General features: G+C 46.3%; 1 protein-coding gene across 13 annotated transcripts in view; it reads left to right on the top strand.

Moving 5' to 3' along the window:
* The window catches only part of RBFOX2 (RNA binding fox-1 homolog 2), a 177,624-nt gene that overhangs the window by 65,325 nt on the left and 89,655 nt on the right, over positions 1–22,644 (top strand). The window contains exon 1 of one of the 13 annotated variants that reach the window (XM_052789267.1): positions 11,271–11,357. The exons of 11 other annotated variants lie outside the window; for them this stretch is intronic. In XM_052789267.1, the coding sequence (XP_052645227.1) occupies positions 11,286–11,357 (72 nt within the window). In that variant the 5' untranslated portion in view covers positions 11,271–11,285. Of the gene's footprint in view, positions 1–11,270; positions 11,358–21,983; positions 22,059–22,644 lie in introns of those variants that run through there. One more of the 13 variants, XM_052789270.1, reaches the window with a different exon arrangement.

Below are 22,644 nucleotides of genomic sequence, written 5' to 3'. Positions count from 1 at the left end.
GTCCAAGTCTTGGGAGACTGACAGGGACCAGGTCCTGTTTAAGTTAGTTTTTCACAAAACAGCCTGTTTATCTTGGAAGGAAAAGAATAAACCGTAAGAGAATAAGAAGAGAATAAACCTCAGCCTTCCTGGTTTCCAGCTGAAAGCTTGAGGAAGAAGACAGATAATAGCGATTTGAGACTGAACAGCTGTGTTTCCTGCACTTCCCATGGTGCTTACTTGCAAATCTTAATTCCAGCAGCGCCAGAACTTTACCCTTGTCCTAACGCCCAAGGTTACGGCGATGGTCTAGGAAAGATCTTTGAGTTGATCTCAATTGGGATGGCTTTTTTGGCCCAGCTCTAAGCAGTCACTAGGGTATCAACTGTATATGTGTGCATGCTTAACCAAAATTATGATTAGATGGCTTGTGCAATTAGCTGGAAGAGATCCCTTCGTCCTTCAGCGAGGGCTACTGGGTACAGCAGGAGTTTGAGTCAGGTTGTGGGGTCAGACGAAATGTTTTCTTTAGGGAGTTGTCAGTTCAGAGGAGGATCTGTGGTCTGTATCCGCAGTACTGCGGCTCTGGATGGAACTCTGTACTGAGGGCAATACGATGCATCCTGTGGCTGTGCATCGGAGAGGCAGGCTGTGCTGATGGACCAGTGCAGATAGTTACATGCTGGAAGTAAAAACAGGCATGCAGAAAATTAAGAAGTCAATGGAGGATGTGCTTTGTGCCCTCTGGTGCTAATTTTTTTTGCTGAAAGTGTTGAAGATTCCTCAAAGCTGTGAAGAAGCTTAAACAAGTAATTAAGTTTCCCTCCTCTGTCCCTTAAATTTAGGTTTCATTGTTCTCAGAGTCCTATGTCTCATGACTAATATACTGCCTGCACAATGCTCTGGCTCATTTTTTACCAGATGGTTCTTGGGTCTGTAGTCGAATCCAGGGCAAAGGCAGTTAGTTTTTCTCTTGCCTCAAATGAAACATGCTGTCCCCCACACAATGCTCTAATTGAATCTTGGATATTAAGACAACGATGAAGGGAAAATACTTTGACCAGATGACAATGTTTTTAGATATTCTTAGGGATTATTATTCATCGTGCTTTAAGGAGCTGGCATGGGGTGATACTGGAACACTCCTCTGGACTTTCTTTATAATTTATAAATCATCTAGTGTTGAAACAAGTTTAAATGCAGAAAAATGCTGAAATTCAAATATGTATACGTGGCTAGAAAGTAGAAAATGTGCAGTGTGATCTGCCTGTTGCTATTTTTTAACTTTTCATTTCTGTTTTAACGGCCTCCTTTTTCATCCCACCCTCAATCACTACGGTGCTGTCTGCTTGCATCCATGACGTACCTTTTGGATCGAGAACCCTTCTGAGTAAAGACGAAGCATTTCTCGGGAAGGTGGCAAAGCCTATTTGGCAGCATAAGTGGGGTACGTAGCTCCATCAGGACCATCTCAGTAACATTGCAGAGTAGCTTTGCTCACAGGCCTGTTGGATCCAGCAGTAGTTTCAGCTATTCTGCCCCCCACCCCGATTTATTACACTGAGATTTTGGCTGCTGCTTAAGTGAGGAGGAGCAGTGAATGCCGATGACTTTTTTTTTTTTTTTTTTTTTTGTCTAACCAGCTGAAAAGGAGAAGCACATTCAGCATAGGTGAGGCTATTGATTGTGGCATCTTTTAAGAAATGAACGGTATCTGCATTTTAAAATTTTAGTGTTGGGGAAATTTTTCTTCAGCAGCAAAAACTTTGCTGGAGTGTATATGGTGTATGTGTAACTGCTGTTTTTAAACACCTTTAGGACTCAGAAGTGCTGTAGAAATACGAGATGCTTTAATGCTTTTTCCTTGCACAGGGAGTGTTGCTCTTCAATGCAGCTGTTTAGCCGTTGTGAACAGGTGTGCAATAAACACCCCTTCCCTCTTCAGCCAAGCAGGGTGGTGATGGATACCCTCTCATTTAAACATGCATGTTTTTCTCTCCTACAAGAATAAAAACTTTAAAAATAGTATACATACCTAGAAAGAACCGAGTGCCTTGTCCTGTTTCCCTCTTTCCCTTCCCCCCGCTACCAACTTAAATTACCGGCAAGCTTTGGAAACTTTGGGGCAGGGGAATAGAGGTGCAGCTGGCCTGCATGTGTTGCACCAGCTGTAATGCAAATGATACATGCTGAAAGAGGCTTTTCTCACTTTTGTAATTCTTGTATATTGTTGTGCAACGGGGACATGGGACAATTTGTCTTAAATGTGTTTGCTGATATGTTCCACAGAGTATACTGTGTCCTTTGTTCCTCTCTGGGAAAAGACAATATCAAAATCCAATTGCCCATCGGCAGCATGGCTGAATGCAGCTGGGACTGTCCTCCTGGCTTTCCCATCAGTCAGTCCTGGGGTGATCCCATCACCCTTGATAGCAGTTAATTTAGAGCTGGCTGGAACATGGTCTTTGGTAAATGGTCAGCTTTCTTGATTGTTTGGACAATTTGTTATAAACCACTTTTTTTTTTGTCCTTTGTTTCTGAAAGCAGCAGTACCTATTGCTCTTCTGCTGTGAGAGCGCTGAAGGGGGAAGTGCTTGGCAGACTGGCACACCGGTTGTCTGTAGGTACCAGTCAACTTTTCCACCGCTTATCCAAAGCAGTAGAAGAACGGGCATTAGGGTTTCAGTTGTGTAAAAACAAAAGTTGATGTTGATTTAATCCCATTACATTGCGTTGATCTCTCAACCACTGGACTCTTAGTAGGATTCCAGCTTTAATCCTGTAAGGATCAATCTGGCCCGTTGCTTTTCTGTCCTGATCCTAAATCCCCCTTTAATCTTGTTAATTATACCAGGCCTTTTTTTGGTTTCATTTTTTTCCCCTTGTGGACCAGCAAAACCGCATTAAATCTTCATGTTGCTGTCTCTGACCCGGCGTTTTTACCCTTTATTCATCCTGTTGAGGACTGAGGTGCTCCTGAAGGCTGGTTTCACCACTGCAGTGGTGCCACATCAGCTTTTGGTGGTCTGGCGTCTGCCGCTTCAGACTCCCGTGGAGTCACCTAGTCACGCTGTTGTGCCGAATCCCTCCTGGTTCTGCCAAGATTTTTCTTTTTTTCATCCATTGTTTGATGATGTGCTGTGTGAAGGGGGTGCGGAATCATGGAACATGAGAGCCACTTCCAAATTGCTTTCTTATTTTAAAGAAAAAGATTTTTTGGAACACAATCCCATTGACCCTGGCATTGAGGGCTTTGGAGGAGAAGACCATGTCGGGGAATATGGAGCATTCCTAGGGTGATGAGGCAAACTCTCTGAAAAGGGGGGTCCTGGGACAAGGCTTGGGTAGTCCCATGGTCCGCAGATATATTCTGAAGGTCGTGAAGAAATTCAGCTGCTTAAATCAGCCTTTTTATGTTTACGTGTGTTCGGTAGCTTAAGGAGAGGAATAATACGCATTCAGACTTGAGGCTCTTTATCTTCACATTGCACTGTCTGCTGGCCTCCAAAGCCAGCGCTGCCTTTTCTGTGTAATGCACAAGGCCAATTTCTCACTGTGACAATCTGCTCCTGGCACTTGCAATAATAGAAACTAGCTGTGCTTAATGTATTCATCTCTGGTATTTCCTATACCGTAAAGAAGAAAACCAACCCAAAATTGCACCTACATTTGCTATAACTCGATCAAGAGCTGACAGATCATTTCTGGAACATGTCTGTGCTGGGATCCTGACTGCTCTGCCAAATTTTATGCCTTTATCTTGCAGTGCTGCTCCTTCCCTCTTCCCTGTCTGTGCTGCTCTGCCTCACCCAGAAGAGTTTCGGCCAGATCCCGACTTCCTACCATCTTGGCAGAGCACCACAAGTCTGATTTTTCCTCCCTGGCAGAATGCAGGCTGTAGGGATGGGTCTGTCATAGAAGTAGCCAAGCTGATTCCCTTTTAAACCAGATAGAGGGGAAACCGGTTTTGGATCACGGAGGATGAGCTCTCTGGATGCATTTATTCTAATTAAAGCAGCCCTCGTGCTTAGTTTTTGGAAAACACTTTGAGCCACGACAAGAGGTGGCAATTGCTTTTAAGCAAACGTGGGCATTTTCCCAGCAGTTCTAGGGTTAAGGAAATTGCAGAGGGGTGACATGGTGACTGTGTTCCCTATTTCTGTGTGTTGCCAGTAGCAAGAAGGGGGAAACTTTGATTTCTAATCCGCTTTGGAGGAGGCTCTGTATCAGGGCTGCACAGAAACATCCAGTCAAGCAGCTCCTTTATCATAAAGGGGATTTTAATTAAAACTGTTCTCGCATCATGAGCGGAATGAGCGTCAGTGCCAGCCAGCCCTGTACTGGGCATTTATCTCCTTCAAACCACATTACCAGTAATTGCTGCATTAAATCAAAGTCGAGGGAGATTACAGGTCTGAATTGGGCAGGCGGCCGGTGCCAGTGCGGGGAGCTCCGTGCTGCCGAGCCGCTGATATGGGAAGCCCCTCTACCCCGCAGTCGGGGGTGAAGAGTCGGAGGGCTGCTGGATCCCAAGAAGCCCTTCTCATTACAGGGCGGGAGTTTTTGTCATAACCTAGGAGGAGTGGCAGGCGGTAGGCTTGGAGCATTTTAAGCTGCTGGTGTTTTTCTATTAACTTCCTTTTAAAACAAACAAACCCAATAACAAAACAAACCCTGTGGCATTGCCATCCCACCCCTGTCTCCTGTTTGGATCCACTGCAGACATTCCCTTTTGTTCATCTTCTACGGCTTATTCCAGCCCTGAAACTACAGAATAAATTGCCTCTTCTCTTGGTATGTCCCTTTCTCTCTACCTTCCTTGCCACAGCTCTGCTATGAAGCTGCTAACTTGGTCCCTCTCTGCCCTGACATGGGAGAGCTTCTCCCCTTCTTCACTTCTCCCCCCACTGAGGAATTGTATCTTCCTTGACCTGTAGTTCCTTTGCCAACTATGGCTCATTAGTTCGTTTAATTATTTTTCTAGGTTTTTAAGCATTCTGTTTGTAGCTGTAGAGCAGCTGTTTCCCTTTTTCTTGTCCCTATACTTTGACCTTGGTGGCTCCAGAAAACATCTGATCATCCTAGCGTTGCTCTTGCTTCTACTCTTCAGACCTCTGGCAGGGCAAGACTTGAGGAATGGCCGTGCCCACGTGAGGTTTTAGGCATGTGGACTGGCTGAGGTAATTAGATCTATGTGGGCAATCAGTGAACTACCAAAATGTGACAGCTGGATTTCTAGGGGCTGTTATTAGATCTGTCTCATAATTGTAAAGAAGGTAAGTCAGGAACAGAATGTGCAGAAAGCATGGTTTTGTTTTTTTTTTTTATGTGTCCGTCATTTTCTTTGTTTTTATCTTGATGGCAGTTACGTATTTTTCTCTTCTGTTGCAGACAATCTGGGGCAGTTGGGTGGCAGTGACGGTTTTTCTTTATTTTGCCCAGAGACGCCTTTGGCAGTCTGCCATTCTGAAGTTTGCTTCCTGCAGGGTTTGCACATCTACCGCATTCCTCTGCTGCAGAAAAGGGTCTCATCCCCAGCACTGTACTGAAGACCCCGTAATGTATGTGAAAGAGGATGCTGTAGCTCAACCTGTCTGCTAAGGCAGTTCAGTAGTAGACTGTAGAGCTGTATTAGATTTTCAAGATTCACACAAGTTTCTCAGAAGCTATCTAATTCAGAGCGGTTGCAGGAGGTGTGCCTGCTGTGCCCCTTCAGAGCTTGAAGTTGCAGCTTTTGCTTCATTACAATGTGAGCTTGAGATGCAGCTTAAGTATTGCCCTACTTTAACTCTGGCCTATGCATGAATCTCTAGCCCGAGATAAGTGGTTCTTTTAAATTCATGCTAAGAGACCCGTAAAGCCGTAGAGGCTGAAGTTCGAGTGCTGCTGATATCCAAGCCGATAACGCAAAAGGGTTGCAGTTAATTTTTGTGTTGGTAGTCCTGTTACCATGAAGTGAGATTACCCCCACTGCAGAGTTACTGGAGAGATGTGCAAGGTACATGAGATAAGTCTTTGGTAGAGATTTCTTGATAGCGACAGAAAACAGAGATAAGGGTTTTCATGGGAACCAGGTAACCATCTTTATGGCTTCCTGGTTTTGGGACAGAGGAAGCGGACAGTGGCAAATTGGGGTGAATGAACGTGCATGAATTTTTTTGTTGAGGTCGCAGAAAGCTGCTGAGAAGAGCAGGTATCTTGTTTCTGCAGGTGGTGCAACGGGAAAAAGCCCTTGGTGGTTGTTGTCCAGGGGTTTCAGCTGCTGTGGCTTGTTATAGAACTTGCTGGGAGTTGACGCTAGCCCGCAGGAAAGGGCTTTGGACTGAGCCGTGTCAGGCTTTCTTCCGTCCTCTTGGCTCCTGGGGAGAAGTGTGGGTAGCAGTTAGCTTACGTGCCCACAGCAGACCTCTGTGCCCACGTCTTGGGGCTTTGTGTGAGAATAAAAGGACTTCCAGAATTTTGATCACTCCTGCTTTCTCAGAAATAGATAGGTTTCAAAAAAACCTCAACCAAACAAAATCTAGGTGTTTGCTGCCTTTTACTATTTTTGTCTTCATCTGAGGCAGAATGTGATGTGAAGACTACTTCGTGCCTAAGAGCTGGCATAACTTCAGCATACCTCTTCTGTTCACCGCAGCCTTCTACTTCTCCACTAAAACTGGAGGAGGGACACAGCAATAACTAGCACCTCTGCCCCACAAGAGTAGTCCCTGGGGTCACTCCCTACATTAAAGCATGACTTGCTGCTGTCACCACTCATTTAGCGTGTCTGACTTTCCTCTTTCAGGGTAAACTGTGTCGTTCTTGCCAAACCTCGACTTTGCGTGCTATTTCTGGATCCTTTCTGTGCACTCAGCAAATGCACCGAACTCTTAACTGCAGCACTTCTGGTATTTTGCTCTTGAATCTCTTCGGAGCTGCCTGAGTTTGGGATTTTTTTTTATTTTTTATTTTTTTTTTCAAATGGGAATGGGGAAAAAGCAGGATTCCTTATCTGAAGCTTAGCAGGTGAGCAAGATTTTGAACTGAGGCCTACAGAAAAGAATGGACAGATGCAATTCTTCTATCATGAAATTGTCTTTGCAGATTTACGCTGAAGGTGTCATATTCTGTATACTGCCACGCTGGAACTGTTTCCAAATGATTTGCTGAGATTTTTTTGGTGACCTGCTGTTGCGGCAGCTAAAGGTCCTGCCTGCATGATGTTCTTCAGTTCCTCAGTTCCTGCCGGTAATGCGGTCTCAGACCCGGCTATCTCATGTAGATTGTGCTGCCTGTTTATTTCTCTTTTACTTCCATTCAATTAAAAGTTTAGTTTAATATTTTTGACATGTTTTGTTTCTTGCTTGCATGGTTACAGTGTGTGGGCAGCTGCTTTGCTATTCTGGTTGAACCAAGTCGGACAGGGAATGCCTTTGCTCCTGTGTCAAGAGCAAAATGCTGCCCGAGAAAACCTTTCCCCCAAATTCTGCTTTTGTTTGTGTAGCTGGGAAGCCGTACCGCTCTAAGGTAGGGATAAATTTAAGTCGATACTAGCATAATTTATTGTGTGGACACTATTTAACTTGGAACAAGTACCTTTTTCTATTTTAGTTTGTCACATGGAAGCAATTTGATAAGCCGGGAGGCGAGGTAGGGAGGAAAATCCATACCAAAACCATCTCCATTAGGGAGCGAGCACTCGTCTTAGATGAGTAAGACATGGCCACGTACTGCAATTCTCTGCAATAGCTGATCATGTGCTCCCTTCACCCCAGGCAAAGGCGAGGTAAAACGTGTTAGCTCAAACCCTCGGCGAAAGTGGTTTATCCCGTGAGCGTTTGCTGGGATAGACTGGGAATGCGCGTGGCGTCACCGATGGCCCTGTGGCTGCCATGCAGCAACTTGCTGGTGGGGCTGAGATAACGGTGTAACTATACTTACGCTACGGGGGAAATCGCCATTGTGGTCCAGCCCTAATTTGTAATTCATTCAATTAAAAATACTTGGTGAGAGTATCTCTGGTACTACCATCTGGTGACTTTTAATAATATTTATTCTTAGGAAGATATTTCTTTAATTAAGGAATTAACTGTAATTTTTCTAGGCTTAGCATAGATCTGGAGAAATGCTCAGGCTTAAGCTGCTGTATTTCATAGAAGAGTCAGGTCTTTCTTTTTTGGATCTCCCCGTTGTCCCCTTAAGGATCAGCTAATTGAACTGCTGCTGCTTGTTAAGTGGAAAAACTAAGTGGGAGTATGAGAGACAAAATGGACAAATCTTTTCTCTGACTGAGGTTCTGGAGCCAGCTGATAGATCTAGCAGGAAAGGCTAACTGCCTCCACACTATTCTTTTTGTTTCCTCTTTCTCCACTGTCCTCAAAGGAATATAGAAAGGCAGCGTGGCTGTCGTGTAATGTCTAAACTACCAAGAGAAAACTCCTTCTCTTCTTTGATGTTTAAATTCTGCATCTGGACACCTTTTTGTTTTTCGTGTAACAGGCAAAAAGCATTTTGATGGACATGTAGCATTACCAAGATCAGTGCATATACAAGTGGTCCCAAAAGAAAGCTGTGCTACGATCACCGCCTTTGCCAAATGGCTTAGCCCAAAAGTACACTTACTTTCTTCCTGAAGTAGTGCCAAGCACTTAGAGTTCTCCTTGAAAGGAGGCCCAGGCTAAATACACGGATATTTTTTTTTTTTTTCTGGAAAATCTGTGTATACTTTCTTTTCCCCCTTTATACTGTGCCTCTGGTAGTAACTAAGGTGATGGAGCCTGTCTGGTTTTAGAAGCTCCTTTTGGACTTGTTGCATGTTATACTCAGGTGTGCTGGAGTTTTCTCAAGATGGCGTAATAAAAACCTGTTTTGTAATGTGTGTAAAGCGATGGTTTGGGGTAGAAATGAAAGTTGAAGTTGTGTCTTCTCTGTGGTGCTGGTATATCCAGACTGCTGCCAGCTTTTTTTGCAACTTAATCACTAATATATTTTTGTGAGTTATTGTTCTGTTAAAGCTGCCTTTCTGGGAGCCAGCTCGTTAGCTAGCATCGTGCGTAAAACCTTGGTTCTGGGAGTACAGTCTTCTGACAGAGGATTTTTCAAACTTCAGATGAGTGTTCATTGCTGCCTTACATTTTTCCTTTGTAATAATTTCAGAGACAGACTTTGGGCAATCTGAGTTTTGCCTGAATTGACTCCAGCTCCTTGTCTGGCAGCTGAAGTTGTGTGGCCAGGATCTGTACTTCCAACTTCACAAAGACTCTGCCTACAGAGATCTAACTTCAGGATCAAGAGTCTTTACTCTCCTGCAATTTCACCAAGAGTCTTTGTCTCTCTTGACAGCCATGACTCTGTAGATCAGGTACTCGGAGAGCTTAGTTTCTAGTTGAGGAAGATCCAGACTTGTGGTTTCATGAGTTCTGTTTTGGTCTGTAGGTTTCTGGAGTTTGTGAATGCTACCGTTCTACTGGATGGCTGTAAGAAAGCTCAACAAAAAGAAAAAAAGCCAGTCGTTCAGCAAACAAAGGTCTCGCAATATTCTGCTTTAGCATACTGACATGGTATCCTTGCTCTGCCTCCATTTTCCAAGTCCTTCCTAAAGCAGAGTTTGTTGAGGCTTTGAAAATAGTGGTACTTAAGAAATAATTATTTTTAATTCTGACCTGTCCTTTTATGCTGTGCATTTGTAATTGTGTTTTAAAGCTGTGCTAGTTTTCCAGTCTAGACAAACCATTAATATTTAATAGCTATGCGTAGATGATGCAGTGAAGAGCTGAGGGTGGTAACAGGATGCAGGTATCTTACGCCCATCATTTAGAGTGTGCACAGCACCTAGCTGTTAAGCCATTTTAGATCAGTTTCAGGACTACAGAGCTTGGGTGGGGAGTGTTTAGAGCGGTAGAGGCAGATGCAAACAAGCTCCATCACTCGTAAGTAAATTGCCTTGCAAATAGAGAATGTGTCGCAGAAGAAGATTGAAAAGGGAGAGCTCCAGCACTTTGAGGGGAAAGGACATGACCAGGAGCTCTTTCAGAGCTTTTATTGTATTAAATATAGTCTTCGGTATTTTTCTCTCTCAAATGTTCTTGAAATCATGAATTTTTTCTGTGAAACCTGGAATGTGTAATGACTGAGGTTCCATTGTCTGCTTGAGGTATTTCCTTGGCAGAAGCAGTGAGTGTGATGGGGCTATCTTCTCTGCTACACATAACCTGGTATTTACTGCTTTGTTTAGCTTTGGGCTTCTTAGGCCTTTTGCCAGAGGGATTTTAGTTTCCTTGGATTCCAAGTGTATTTTTGGTAATTTCATTTGTGCTAATGTGTTTTAGGAACATTAATCCTAATGAACATGAGGTATCAGTAGCACTAACTAATCAGACCGGATTCAGGCAAGCAGTGGCTCCTATGGCTTTACCAACACATTGAAATTCTTTCCTGTGATGTCCTTATTACGCTAATCCAACACGCTCTTGTTTGCTTCTGCTCCTACTCCACATCCCCCAGAACTGCTGGTTCCATTTCTGCTTAATGCATCTCGTTCCTGATCTTCAGCATTTGCATGCTTAACATGTTTTACTCACAAAGAACGCGCTGGCTTGGTTATTCGCTCTCCTGCATAGCTGATCCACCACCAGATCTTCTTGCTCTTGAGATCAGGATACCTATGTAAAACTGCCAGGTTTCTGAAATGTGAGGAAAAACAATTTGTGCAGTCACATATTTGTCATCATCTTTGCTTCTGCTTGCCATTTTGGAATACTGAGCTTTCCTCTGCATGCTCTGCCTACATTTATATCCTCCCCACTTGAATCTCTAATGATTTCAGGGTCAAAATAACAACTAGACCATATGTAATTTTTCTAGTTTTTGGTTATATTAAAACTGGGAAGGAAAAAAACCCATGCAGCTTTTTGAAAAATGTTTTACCTATTCAAACCAAACAAGCAATACAGCCCAGAAAATGTAGCCTTATAGAGGGCTGATGACTTTCCAGTATAAATTCTCACCTGGAGTCAGTGAAAGCCACCTTTGTGCTCAGGACATGGGACTTGCTTTGGTGCAAAATGAGAATCTCTTGCAGCTCTAAAGATGTAATCTTGGTACTGTGTGCTGTTGGTCTAACACCGGTACAAGCTGGCTGAGCCGCTTGATCTATTTAGCTGCTATGGAAATCAGTACATACCCAGCCAGAAAATGCATCCTTGCTTGCTGGCATGTTTCCTACATTTACATCAGTCTTTAAAAAGCAGAGACATATTGTAAGCTGCTCATCAGATCCCTGATGACCCAGTTTAGCAGATGTAGTGATTGGCTAATTGTTAAAGATGCCATTTTTGGTGGGTGAGAGGAAGAGCATCAGCCAGGCTTCTAGCGATGAAGAGTTAGAATCAGCGGAGGTAAGAGCTCTTTAGTGGGAGTAACTAGATAAGGCTTGGATTAATTTGTCTGGAGAAGAGAGAATTATACTAAAGATTTTATAAATTCAGTTTATAAAATGAAACTGTTGGTGTAATTTCCTTAGTAAAGATCAATGTGGTGTAATGACTGTGCAGCATGGAAATATCTCAGGCTCCGTGCTGTATCGCTGTGTCCCCACAGTACCATGGTTTTTAGCAATTTAAAAAAAAAAAAAAAAAAAAAAAAAGGTGCATGGAAGATGTCTGGAACTACCATGGCTGCACTTCAGGTATAGGGAGACTATGGCTAGCTTATGTTCTTATAGCTGTAATTGTAATTGTGACTTAGCACGCTTGCTATAAGCAGTCTGAAGAAAGCAGGGAAGGCAAAGCCCAGGGCTGTGGTCTTGCATTTTCCAAAAATGCTCCTCAGTCTGCAGACATCAAAGAGAGCAGTGCATGTGAAGCAAAATACTGGGTTTTGAGAATGTTGGGAAAAACGTGCGTAATCTCCATGCCTTGCTTAGTACACAGAAAGAGGAAAATTAGGTAAATGCTGCTACAGTAGCATGTAAAACAGTATCTCTAGGCAAAGCGATGGGTAGGTAGGAGATGGAAAACAATAAAATTCAATGTTATAATAAGAATAATAAAATTCAGCAGTAACTAGATGGGTGATACTCTTAGTTGAGGGAGCTGTGTGCACAAACATATCAGGGTTTTTTTCGGGCTTCTGGCATTAGAAATAACAAGTAGAGGAACCAGAGCTACTGGTGCAGAACATGAAACTGGATATTATAGGGATAATATCAATCTGCAAGAATAGTAATCATGGCTTTAACATGCATTCAAGATTATGTGTGGTTCAGATAGGGTAGATGTAAAAGGCGATAGGCTGTATTGTATGCAGTGGACTGTAAAGAAGAAAGAAGAGTAATACTGATAATGCAGGATCTGTTTCTGGTCAAAATTGCTGTGGGGAAGAATGGTAAAAGAGGTCCCAGAGGGAGTACTGTGAGTCTGCTCTAATCCCTCATAGGATTGGATTCAGATACAAACGTGAGGCTCTGAAATGATGTTATTCCCAGTACCATTAGAGAGATAAATATTAGTATGAGAAACTTTAATTTCTCAGCTATAGCTTGGAGGACAAATGCTGCTAATTATAATAGGGTCAAAAGATTTCGTCACTGTAGCATCATCACCTGTTGTTGAGACGGTGAGTGAATTATTGGTCCTATGACTATTACAGGAAAACAAGCTGTTCAGAAGCCTCCATGTCCCCACCTTTGGATGGGGTGATCATGATGCAAGCTTTGATACATGAAGCAAAATATTTAGTGAAGTCAGGGAACTGGATTGAAAACTCAGACTTGAATGTAGAAGTGTGTGGTTTGGGTTTGGGTTTTATTTGTTGTTGGGTTTTTTTTGTTAGAGGTACTTGGGATACAAATTCTTGATGATATAAGTAAAGGGGAAAAAAACTTGAAAGAAGAAACTTCAGCCTAACTGGAGGCATAATCACCTTATAAAGGCTGTTGGGTGCAAGAAAAGAATTTACAAAAGAGAATTTATTAGCAGAGATTGCTGTGCCTTAAAGTCAGTAGGGCTAAAATGAGAACTGCCAAAAATCAGGCTGAGTTAAATCTTGCAAATGTTGCTAAGGAAATCAGTGACAGTTTCTCAAAATACAGTTAGAGAGAAGGGAAGATGAGGGGCAGCTTAGTGTTGGGGATGGGGTAATTAATGAGGATGCTCTTGTTGTGATTGCAGAATTGAACAAATCTTTTTTTTTGTTATTGCTGTTGAAGGTAGAGTTGATCATGGGAGCAAGGGCAGGATGGGTAATGGGCATGAACCTACCGTAGAAGCAACCGCGTTGGACATTTCAAAGACCCTAGTGCGTGCAGGCTGGGCTGGGGAACGGGGTTGCCTGGGGAAGGGTGATGCCTATTCCTGAAAGTGAAAGAACCAGTTCATGAAGTTGCAGATCTGATACAAGTTTTAATCTATCAAATCAGGAGTGCTATCATATGTTTGGAGAACAGGAAGCGTAATAGCCCTATTGGTTGTGGGGGATGATCTGAGTAAATAGACCTGTTGGTCCAACCTCAGCTGTATGCTGACACAAAAATATTAATTAAAGGCTTGTACACAAATGAAAAATGCGATAAAAGGCAACACAAATCCATCAAAATAGGGTTGTGCCATATCAGCCTGTCTGTTTTTAAGATAACCAATTTTCTTAACTTGATAACGTGCATTTTTCTTAATGGGGTGGCATGTCTTACTGTAGACAGGTCCTACAGCATCTGATGTGGTGCTACAGAGGAAGTTACTAATGAGGCTAGAAAAGATGCAGTTTAGTGCTGGAATTGTGAAACGGATTAGGAGCTAACAATGTTGTTCTGAGTAATGTCTTAAAAAAAAAAAAATGAGCACAGGCTAGATCAGGTGCAAGAAAGGGCTGCTAGAGATTGGGGAATAGCAAGCCTGTCATGTGGCAAAAGACTGGAACGGCTGCTTGTTTAGATGGGTAGAGAGGGGATACATGAGGAAGGTTAATCGTAAGGGAAAGAGAAAATACAGTTAAACCAGAGGACGGTACTGGCACAAGAACAATGAATAAACAGAAATTGCTCAGGAATAACATAAAGCTGGAGATGAACACAGACCCCAGCTGCTGGGGAGTGCTGTTCTAGAGCAGCCTTTTGGCTGGGGAAGCGTAGCTGCAAAACCCAGTTCTAAGATGTAGCGTGATAAATTTTATGAAAAGATTCGATGATGTTGTGTGACAGCAGTTGATCTGATTGTGTGTGTCAGGAGGTCTTTTCCAGTCTTAATATTTCTGTAATTTTAAAATTATTCATATGTGTAAGCATTTGCAGGAACAAGGCTATGATTTTATAACAGTTACCTAACTTGTGTTACTGGAAATGCATGTGCATAGCAGGTTATATGGTAATGTAGTTGGGCCTTTATCTCAAAATAAAATTATGGAGTGCAGCGCCATCTTATATTTGACTAATATTTGTTGCAAGTCAGTGTGCAGCAGTAAACCAGCCATTATGGCCAGCCTTGCAGAAAATTCAGTAGTTTATTACTGGTCAATAAAGTCTTGCTGTATCCCTCTTGGCATATACAAGTTTAAAACTAGTTTTTGTAATTTAATTTTCTGTGGGACACAGGAGGTGCGATGCTTTGTTACCGAAGTGTCACCCAAGTATCTTAATGCTGGTTAAGGCAGAGTATTTAAATCTGCATCAAAAGCTTTAAAGCATGGCAGTTCTATCTGGATCTGTAGTTAAAACAACAGAGGAGCTTAGGTGGTGCTCCCTGCTCCCCCTCCTTGTTTTGTTTTGCCCATCTGATGGTTATTTATAGATAGTAAAGATATCTGCACTAGGATTTGGAAACATTTTATTCCCCTGAGGCCTGGTTGGAAATGACAAGAATTGGATTGTGAAATAAATGTAAGGTTTTTAACTTAGTTAGGGATTTGGTTTTAAAACCTGGGGCAGTAATATGGAGTAGCAAAAAACAGGCTGTGGAAAAGACTTTGGGTTTTTATAAATTAATGCCTTTTCATAAAAAGATGTTATTGGAGATACTAAATTGCCTGAGTGCATAGTAACGAGCTATGCATAAGAATGAAGGGCAGGTGCCTATTGAATGTGTAGTTACAGAAAGAAGGAAAAAAAAAAAATTTGGTTGTTCAGAGGAAACCAGATACTGTGTCCGAGAGCAGGGCTTGCAGAGGGAGTGCTGAGAGGTGGCCGAACAGCCCTCTGAAAGTGAGAAGGAGGCATAATGTGAGCTTCAGAAAGTTAGTTTGGGTCTGGGGTGAAATAAACTGGCCAAAGGCAGAATGAGCTGAAAGTTCATTGTGGGAGCCTCATCCTTTTTCCCCAGTGAAGAGATCTAGAAGCATAGCTGCTTTCCCATTTATGGGCAATTAATTTCTCTCTCTGTGCAAATCTTCACAGAGAAACAATGGCTATAGAAACTTTTTTTTTTTTTTTTTTTTTTTTTTTTTAGAAAATGTCATGCTTTATACTCCCCAAATTGGCTATGCTCCTTTTGTAAGGAAGAAGCGGCCCTGTGGCCTTAGGAAAGATGATGAGAGTGGGCAGCAGCTGCTGTAACCACTCACCCAGCTCCTAGCTGTCCTTTTCCGAGGCGCCTCGGAAAGAAAGGGCAATGGGAGCAGAGGAAGAGCCAAGAGCTGTCCGGTCAGGCTGGGTGGGTCGGAGGGTTGCGGATTAGGCACCCCTTACCTAAATTACAAAGTGTCGCACCTGCATATTGTGCTAGGTAATGATCCATGTATTAAGGTCTTGGAAAAAAAATAAAATGTTAAGTTTAACTCTTTCTGAGGGGGAGGAAATTACCAGTAACGATGGAAAGGCAGCTAGCCCAGAGCTAGGCTGAGGTAGCTGTTTGCTGGTGCGCAGCAGCACTACAGAAAAGTTAAAGATTAGAAATGCAAAAAACCCCCATCTGTATGCATTTAAAATTGGGGGGTGGGTGGGAATTTGCGTAGCCCATCTTGGGTTTGAGCACTGTAACATCCTTATTTTTGAAACCTCGGAGGGAGGGGTTTTATTATTGCCGCCCTTTGGAGGAAGGTGGGAATCTTTTGTGGTTTTGGGCTGTTAACTCTTTGGGAGCCCGGGTTTTGGGCCAGCATCAACCTGGCGCAGTTTGGCGTAGCGATGGCTGAAACCTTACGTGGTTTGCTATGGGGAGGTGTCCGTGTCATGTCCCCCCCCCCCCCCCCCCGCCACACTGTGTCTTCTAAGAATCAGCAGCGGGCTCTGGGGTGTCCGGTAACGCGTCCGGCACGCAGGGCCGGCGGGCTGAGCCGGCTGGCCTCTGTCCGGGCAGCTCTCCATCTGTCCCTGTCGGTCAGGGAGCGGATTCCTCCCTGAGAACAGGGAGGTTGGGCTTCCTAAAACGGGCACAACAACTGGCCTTGCCCAGCTTTGCCCCCTTCTCCCCGCTGCTCACCGTCCCCCCGTGGCAGAATTAATCCCCCCCCTCTGCCCCCAGTTTGACTGGAACAGCTGAGGGAGGCAACCCACCGGCGTTGGGCCAGGACGGTGGGGGCCATCCCGGAGCCCGGCTCCCCCCGCCAGCCCCGGTTCCGGCAGCTGTCCCTGCCCGCCTCAAGTGCGGAGGGGAGGGAGAGGCGTTAAATGATACGGGCACATACTCCCTCGTGAAAGAGATCCCTTCAGCCGAGATATCAATGTGGCTTCTCCCCTCTCCCTCCCTCCCCGTCACCAAAGGGTTTTACTATGCTAATCCCAGCACCTGTCCCTGCCGAGGATGGCAAGAAGGGTATGGGGGTGGGGGAGGAACGGTCCCATATGTTTTTCCCTGTCCTGGATTGGGAGTGTTCCCTCTGACGCACCTAGAGCCCAGAACATATGCTCTTTTCAGATCCTAAATGCTGTTTGCTTCCTCCCATCCCCAGTGGCGGTGGCTGCGAAGATCCTGTGTCCCCCGCTTCCCGGCAGTCGCTCTGTTTGCTGCCCGGGAGTCGTAGGACGCTCCTCGGTCGAGGCTTGCAGGCCGTTTTCAGTAGGGGATTTCTAATTTTAGGAGCCTCTGCCGCCTATGGTTGAGTGCTGCCTTGCTGGATCCCAGAAGAGAGGGGCTGAGCTGAGCCAAGCCAGGCAGCTCCTTTTTATTTTCAGCTGAGCTAGTGTCAACCTGAGTGGCCCCAGAGGCCCGAGCCAAGCACTGCGCAGGGCTGCCAGAGTCCTTCCCACAAGGCTGAAAGACGGAGACTCGGGTTTGAAGCTTCCAGTCCTGTGTCCATTTGGCCTTTAGCTGGAGGATCTTTGGCTATGTATGGTGTGTATTGTATGGATTACCAATACCCAGTCGTCCAGGTAAGCAAAAGGACAGTGGCGACTTTATAGAGTCTTGGTGTTTGCTCTGTATGTTCCCCAGGCAGAACTGGAGCTTATGTGCTGGTTTTGTAGAAAGACACTGCTTCCCTGCTGGGCTCCTTGCTCCTTGGCTTGGTGCGTCCCAGGCCTCAGCAGCCCGGAGGCTCTGCGGAGGGCTTTGAGGCTCCTGCACGTGAGCGGTACCGTTTGACACTTTAACTCCAAGGTCTGTGTTGTTTGAGACTTGTGTGTTTTGGTTTGCATTTTTGGCTTTTTTCTGAATTTTTTTTTTTTTTCCTTGTAGGGGGGTTGAGCTGACAGCAATGCCATGCTCTGCAAACTAGTATGTTGTTGCGTGCCTTACTGCATTGTCCGGGTGCATGTGACTTGTATGTGTGACTGCAGTCCGTCCCGCAGGCATGGCGAGCCACCCAGAGCAGCTCCTCACCTATTTTCCTTCTCCGTCCTCTGAAATCACCCACAAAACCTCCGACAAAGTCTCGTTCGTCACCTTTTCGCTTTTGGAGGTCCAACGAGGATGTGTAGGGTGATAGGAATGGGTGGGTTTGAGAGCAGAGCTCGTGGCAGGGTGAAGCCTGTATTGCAGCTTCTGCTGGGGGAGGGGGCTATATTTGGAGCACACGTGAGATTTGCTGGCCTGGCGTGTGGAGTCTTGGAAACGCCAGAGGCCGCGGGTCAGGCTCAAATACTTTAGGAGCCAAGTGAAAGATGATGTTCTCTGCACAGTCCTTGGCTATTCAGCGTCAGCATTCCTTGTCCTCGCAGGCACCAAATTTATCCAGAAAACGTGAAATGTAGACTAGTGGCTGAAGATTATCTACCCTAAGATACGTCAGATAGCCACTAAAGAGTATTTTGTTAGGTTACCTTGTACCGGGGGTTTTATTATGCACATGAATAGAATCCACCAGCAGAAGTGTGTCTTTTGGTTGTTAAGATTTGTTCCTGATAAATTGGTTCTTTGCACTTGAAACTTTTTTTTTCCTCCCTCTGGCCTTGATCCAGCTGGCAGGTTTGCTCCATCTAAACTTGAGCCAGCATAGAAATGCAGGTAATGGGATGTTAAAATCGAAGGCTGTGCTTTCTTTCCACCCTAGCAGCAAAGGGGAATTATAGGCATAGCAAAAGAAGAAGGAAGGCAAATCCTGAAACTCACGGAAAGCGGAGTACTTGTGGCTTTCTCTTCTCTTCTCTCTCCATTTCCATGAGTCCTATGAGTGTTAAACTAACCCAAGCATTTGAAAGTGCCCATGTAGACCACTTACTTAGACCAGAGGTTAGTTCTTCATCTGTGCTCTCACCAGTGTGATTTCAGTGGCCTTGTCCTGTCACCTGCTGCATAAACATCTTTCTCCAGCTTATTTTCCATTAGGATTCAAATGATAGGAGCTAACCAAAAAACCACCGTGTACATCCGAGTGAACACAGACGAGAATATAGAAGTGGCGCAGACATGCTCAGGTGGGAGCAATGAGCTTTGCCTGGCATGATAAGGGTGATAAGCTGTGCCCTGGCACTGCAGAGGCCAACTAGTTAAATTTGCCCATAGTTATTTCAGAATGCTACTTCCACAGCACGGTAATGAAGTTTCAACGCATATGTGCCTGTGATGCACGAGAAATCATGAGAACTCCTAAGTATTGGCATCTAGAGCCGTTCTGAGCATGTTGCTTTTTGAATAAATGCAGTAAGTAGGAAGGGATGATCTCATGGCTCTGAGCTGCATGTTCTTCAGGCTTCCAGCCTTCAGCTCTACTTGTGCTTCTCTGTTGTTTTCAGCAGCATGTTCTGCAGTTTGAGCCTTTGGTTTTGCTCAGTAGATGGTGGCAAACAGCAATGATAAATTGGACAGTGGTTCCATGATTTGCATGTAGGAGAAGCTAAGTGGAGGCCCACCAAACTTACTTCACTTGGCCATGAGACAACATCTGAACCCCTAGCCCTCAGTGAGGAAAGGTGAGTCGCACAGATTCACCAATTAATTTTATCAGTCTTGTTCATTATCAGGTGTTGCTTTGTGGGCTGCAGTAGAGACCAAGATGACAAAGACCTCAAGTGTTACCGTGTCTGATCATGTTTTTTCCATGGTATTCTTGAAGCTTTTGAAATGCTGTATTGGGTGTTCATTTTGGCTGTTTTTGTGGCAATCCGAGCTCCTGCAGACCTGTGTTTCTTTCCCAGGGAAGTGGTTGAGTCACCATCCCTGGAGGTATTCAAAAAGCAAGTGGACAGGGTACTCCAGGGCATGGTTTAGGGGGCATGGTTAATAGTTGGACTCGATGATCTTGAAGGTCTTTTCCAACTGAAATGATTCTATGATTCTATGATTCTTGTTGCCTGAGCACATCCATTGGAAATCGGGGCTTTTCTTTCGCTAAACAGGAGCAAAGGCGGATATATTCCAAGCATGGGGGAGGAGATGCTTTCTGGCCTACAATGGAGATGAAAGAGGGAGACCAGCAGTAGATCGCACTGAAGGGAATTCCCACTCTGCTGGCACATGAGCAAAGCAGTCATACCATCTGGGTGGTGGGAGGCAGTGCAAGGGAGGGTTCAGTGTGCGGTTGGGCACCTCTTTTTCCTTGGAGGGTTCTTTTTGATGGCAAATATTTCTAGAGGTTCCTAAGGTGAAGGCCAAAATGGATCAGGAATGATGCTATCCTGGTTAGCAGTGGTGAGATGATGGTAGCATGTCGTTTCTCCGTCCTGAAGGTCTGTGCTACAGCCCTAGATATGGGACAAGAACTTGCTACTCTATGGCACAGAGGAGACTCAGTGAACGCAATAATTAAATTAAGTGGAGAGAATAAGGAGATTATCCTGAGTGATTTGCAGAGGTCTGGTGAATGAGGTGCACGTTGCTGAAAGCTGGTGCTTTGGCGTGGCAAAGGTATAAGGATGTCACTGTGGGTTTCGCTGCTTTGAAATTGAATTTACACTCGATCCAGAATCGTGCTCCAGAATCTCAGGTTTGTAATAGGGGAGGGGAAAAAAAAAGTAATCTAATACTTTCCCTGGTTTTGCAATATTGCCTGTAAACCTGTAGTATCATAAAATTCAGGTTAGCAGAGAGGATGAGATAACTCGGAAAAATGTGGGCTCTGACTCAGAGCCCTTTGGGCAGCAGCCGTGGAGGCTGGCTCCTTCCCAGAGGACCCCACACCACGGCTGACCGTTGGGTCGCGCGGGGCGGCTGGCCCGTGGCTCTCTGCCTCTGTGCTCTGGTGGGACATAAGGGCTCACTGGTGTCTCGGTCTCAGGCTTTTAATGCCGGAGGAGTGAGCTGGGCTGGGATGCATGCTCCTGCTGGCCTTCTGCTGAATTAGGAGAGAAAGGGAGGGAGTGAGCCAGAGGTCAGTTGGGAGCGAGTGAAATTGGGAAACTGAAAAGCACCGTGGGTCAGCATGGGCTGCCTGGAGAGCAGCGCAGTAGCAGAAGCCCATGAAGCAAAACCACTAGGCTTTTCTTTTTTTTTCTTTTTTTTTTTTTTTTAGTGTAAATTATAACTGGGCATCTCCATGCAAAGGAGAACGCATGGGGATATAAAGTGTTACTGCACCGTAATTTGGCTTTGCTGCTGCTAAAGCCTGGGGAGCCTCTTGAGTACCAGGTGTCAAGAAGAGACGCATCAGAGGGGCAACTTGCCTGAGCGGGTTTTATCTCTGCGTCATGAGCCCTGGAGCATCAGCGCAGTCCTCTTGTCTAACCGGGGGATCGGTGGACCTGCGCTCAGCCCCGTCCGTGGGTTTCTGTGGGTGCAATGTTGGGGAGAATCAATCGGAGCCCCTCTGATCCTGTCTGCCAAATGGGGTAGCTGTGTATCGGTCTGTTTTACGGGGTCGCCGGGAGAACAAACGCTGCCAACCGTGGCGTGCTCAGGTGTTGAAGGCCAGATGCTTACTGAAGATAAATGGGAGGGGGAAAAAAAAGCAAGCTGGGAAGGAGTCCAGCGATCTCCCAGTTTTTATGATGAAAGAAATGCAGATCCTGGCACGGATACTGCTTCCGGTTCATCCGCCGCACCGTGTAACCCACGCGTTCTCCCCCTTTGTGGCAGGAGGGAGGTCTGTGCAAAACTGACAGCTATCTCCCGAGCATCCTCCTGCGGGGAGATGCTCTCTCCCGCCTCCTGAGCTCCAGGCGGGGGAAACCTGACCGCTAGACCCGACCCGCCGGGAAGATGGTAGGTGCGGAGGAGCCGGGGCCGGGCCCCGGGGGGAGCAGCGCTTTTGTTCCCAAGCTCGGGTTTGGGGGCTCACGCCGAGCCCTTGGGGGTCCTGGCGGGCAGGCCCAGGGGAAAACCTCGCCGGGGCTGCGGGAGAGCGGCGGCCAGACTCGGAGCTTGCAGTGGTTGCGGGGCGGGGGGGGGGCCGTGCCGTGCCGAGCCGGGCGAGGCGAGGAGAGGCGAGGCGAGGCGGGGGCGGTCCCGGCTCGCATTAATTATCTTCGGCATTCGGGGCGGTGCTTCCCGCAGCCATCTGGCTGAGCCGGAGGGGGCGGCGGGGGGAGCGGCGGCCGGGGAGGGAGGGAGGGGGAAAGAAAGGGAGGAACACGGGAGAAGAAAGGGAGGAAAAAGGGCTCGGGGGGCACCGCGCCGGCGAGGCAGCGCAGCGCAGGCACCCGCCGCCGCCCGCCTCCACGGGGCTGCCGCTGGTTTTTTTGTTTTTTTTTTTAAATTATTTTATTTTTTCTTCCTCCCCCCCCCCCTTCCCCCCCCCCCCCCCCCTGCGGCCGGGCTCCCCCATTTTGGTTTATGGAGAAAAAGAAAATGGTAACTCAGGTAAGGCTAGCGGGTGGGCCCGGGCTGCCGGGTGCCGCGCCGCCGCGGCTGCCTACCCGGCTTTGTCTGGGCGGCGGGCGGGGGGGCCCGGCCCGGTGCGGAACGGAGCGGCCGGGAGCGGGGCTGCCCCGCCGCCTTCCCCCCACTCCGCCCCGGCGCTGGGGCGGGAGGGAGCCCCGCTGCGCCGGGGAGCCGGGTTGGGCGCTTTGGGGAAGGGGCTTCTGCAGTCCCCCTGCCCCGAGCCAGCAGCCTGGCGGTGATCCATAGGGAGAAGAGGTGCCTGAGGGACGCGGATGCTCCTGCTCCCGAGTTAGGCTAAACCCGCCGGCGAACGACGGATCCCGGCCGAGCACGAAGGGTAAACGTCTTCCCAGCCGTTTACTGGGTCCGGCTGCCGGTCACCGTGAGGACTGGGAAGCCCTTGGTAGGGAGCTGAAGGCGTGGGGCTGCCCGTGTCCTCCCCGGGGGAAAGCGGCTGACATTTCCCGGGGAGCACACCCAGGGCCATCGCGTTTCCCCCACCTTGCAAGGGGATTTTATCGGATAGTGCTCGCCTTTTAAGGCTGCTATATGTTTCTCGATTTTT

This window comes from Harpia harpyja, chromosome 6, assembly GCF_026419915.1.
Source record: "Harpia harpyja isolate bHarHar1 chromosome 6, bHarHar1 primary haplotype, whole genome shotgun sequence".
Classification (NCBI taxonomy): Eukaryota; Metazoa; Chordata; class Aves; order Accipitriformes; family Accipitridae; genus Harpia; species Harpia harpyja.
This window is presented reverse-complemented; position numbering and strand designations above follow the sequence as displayed.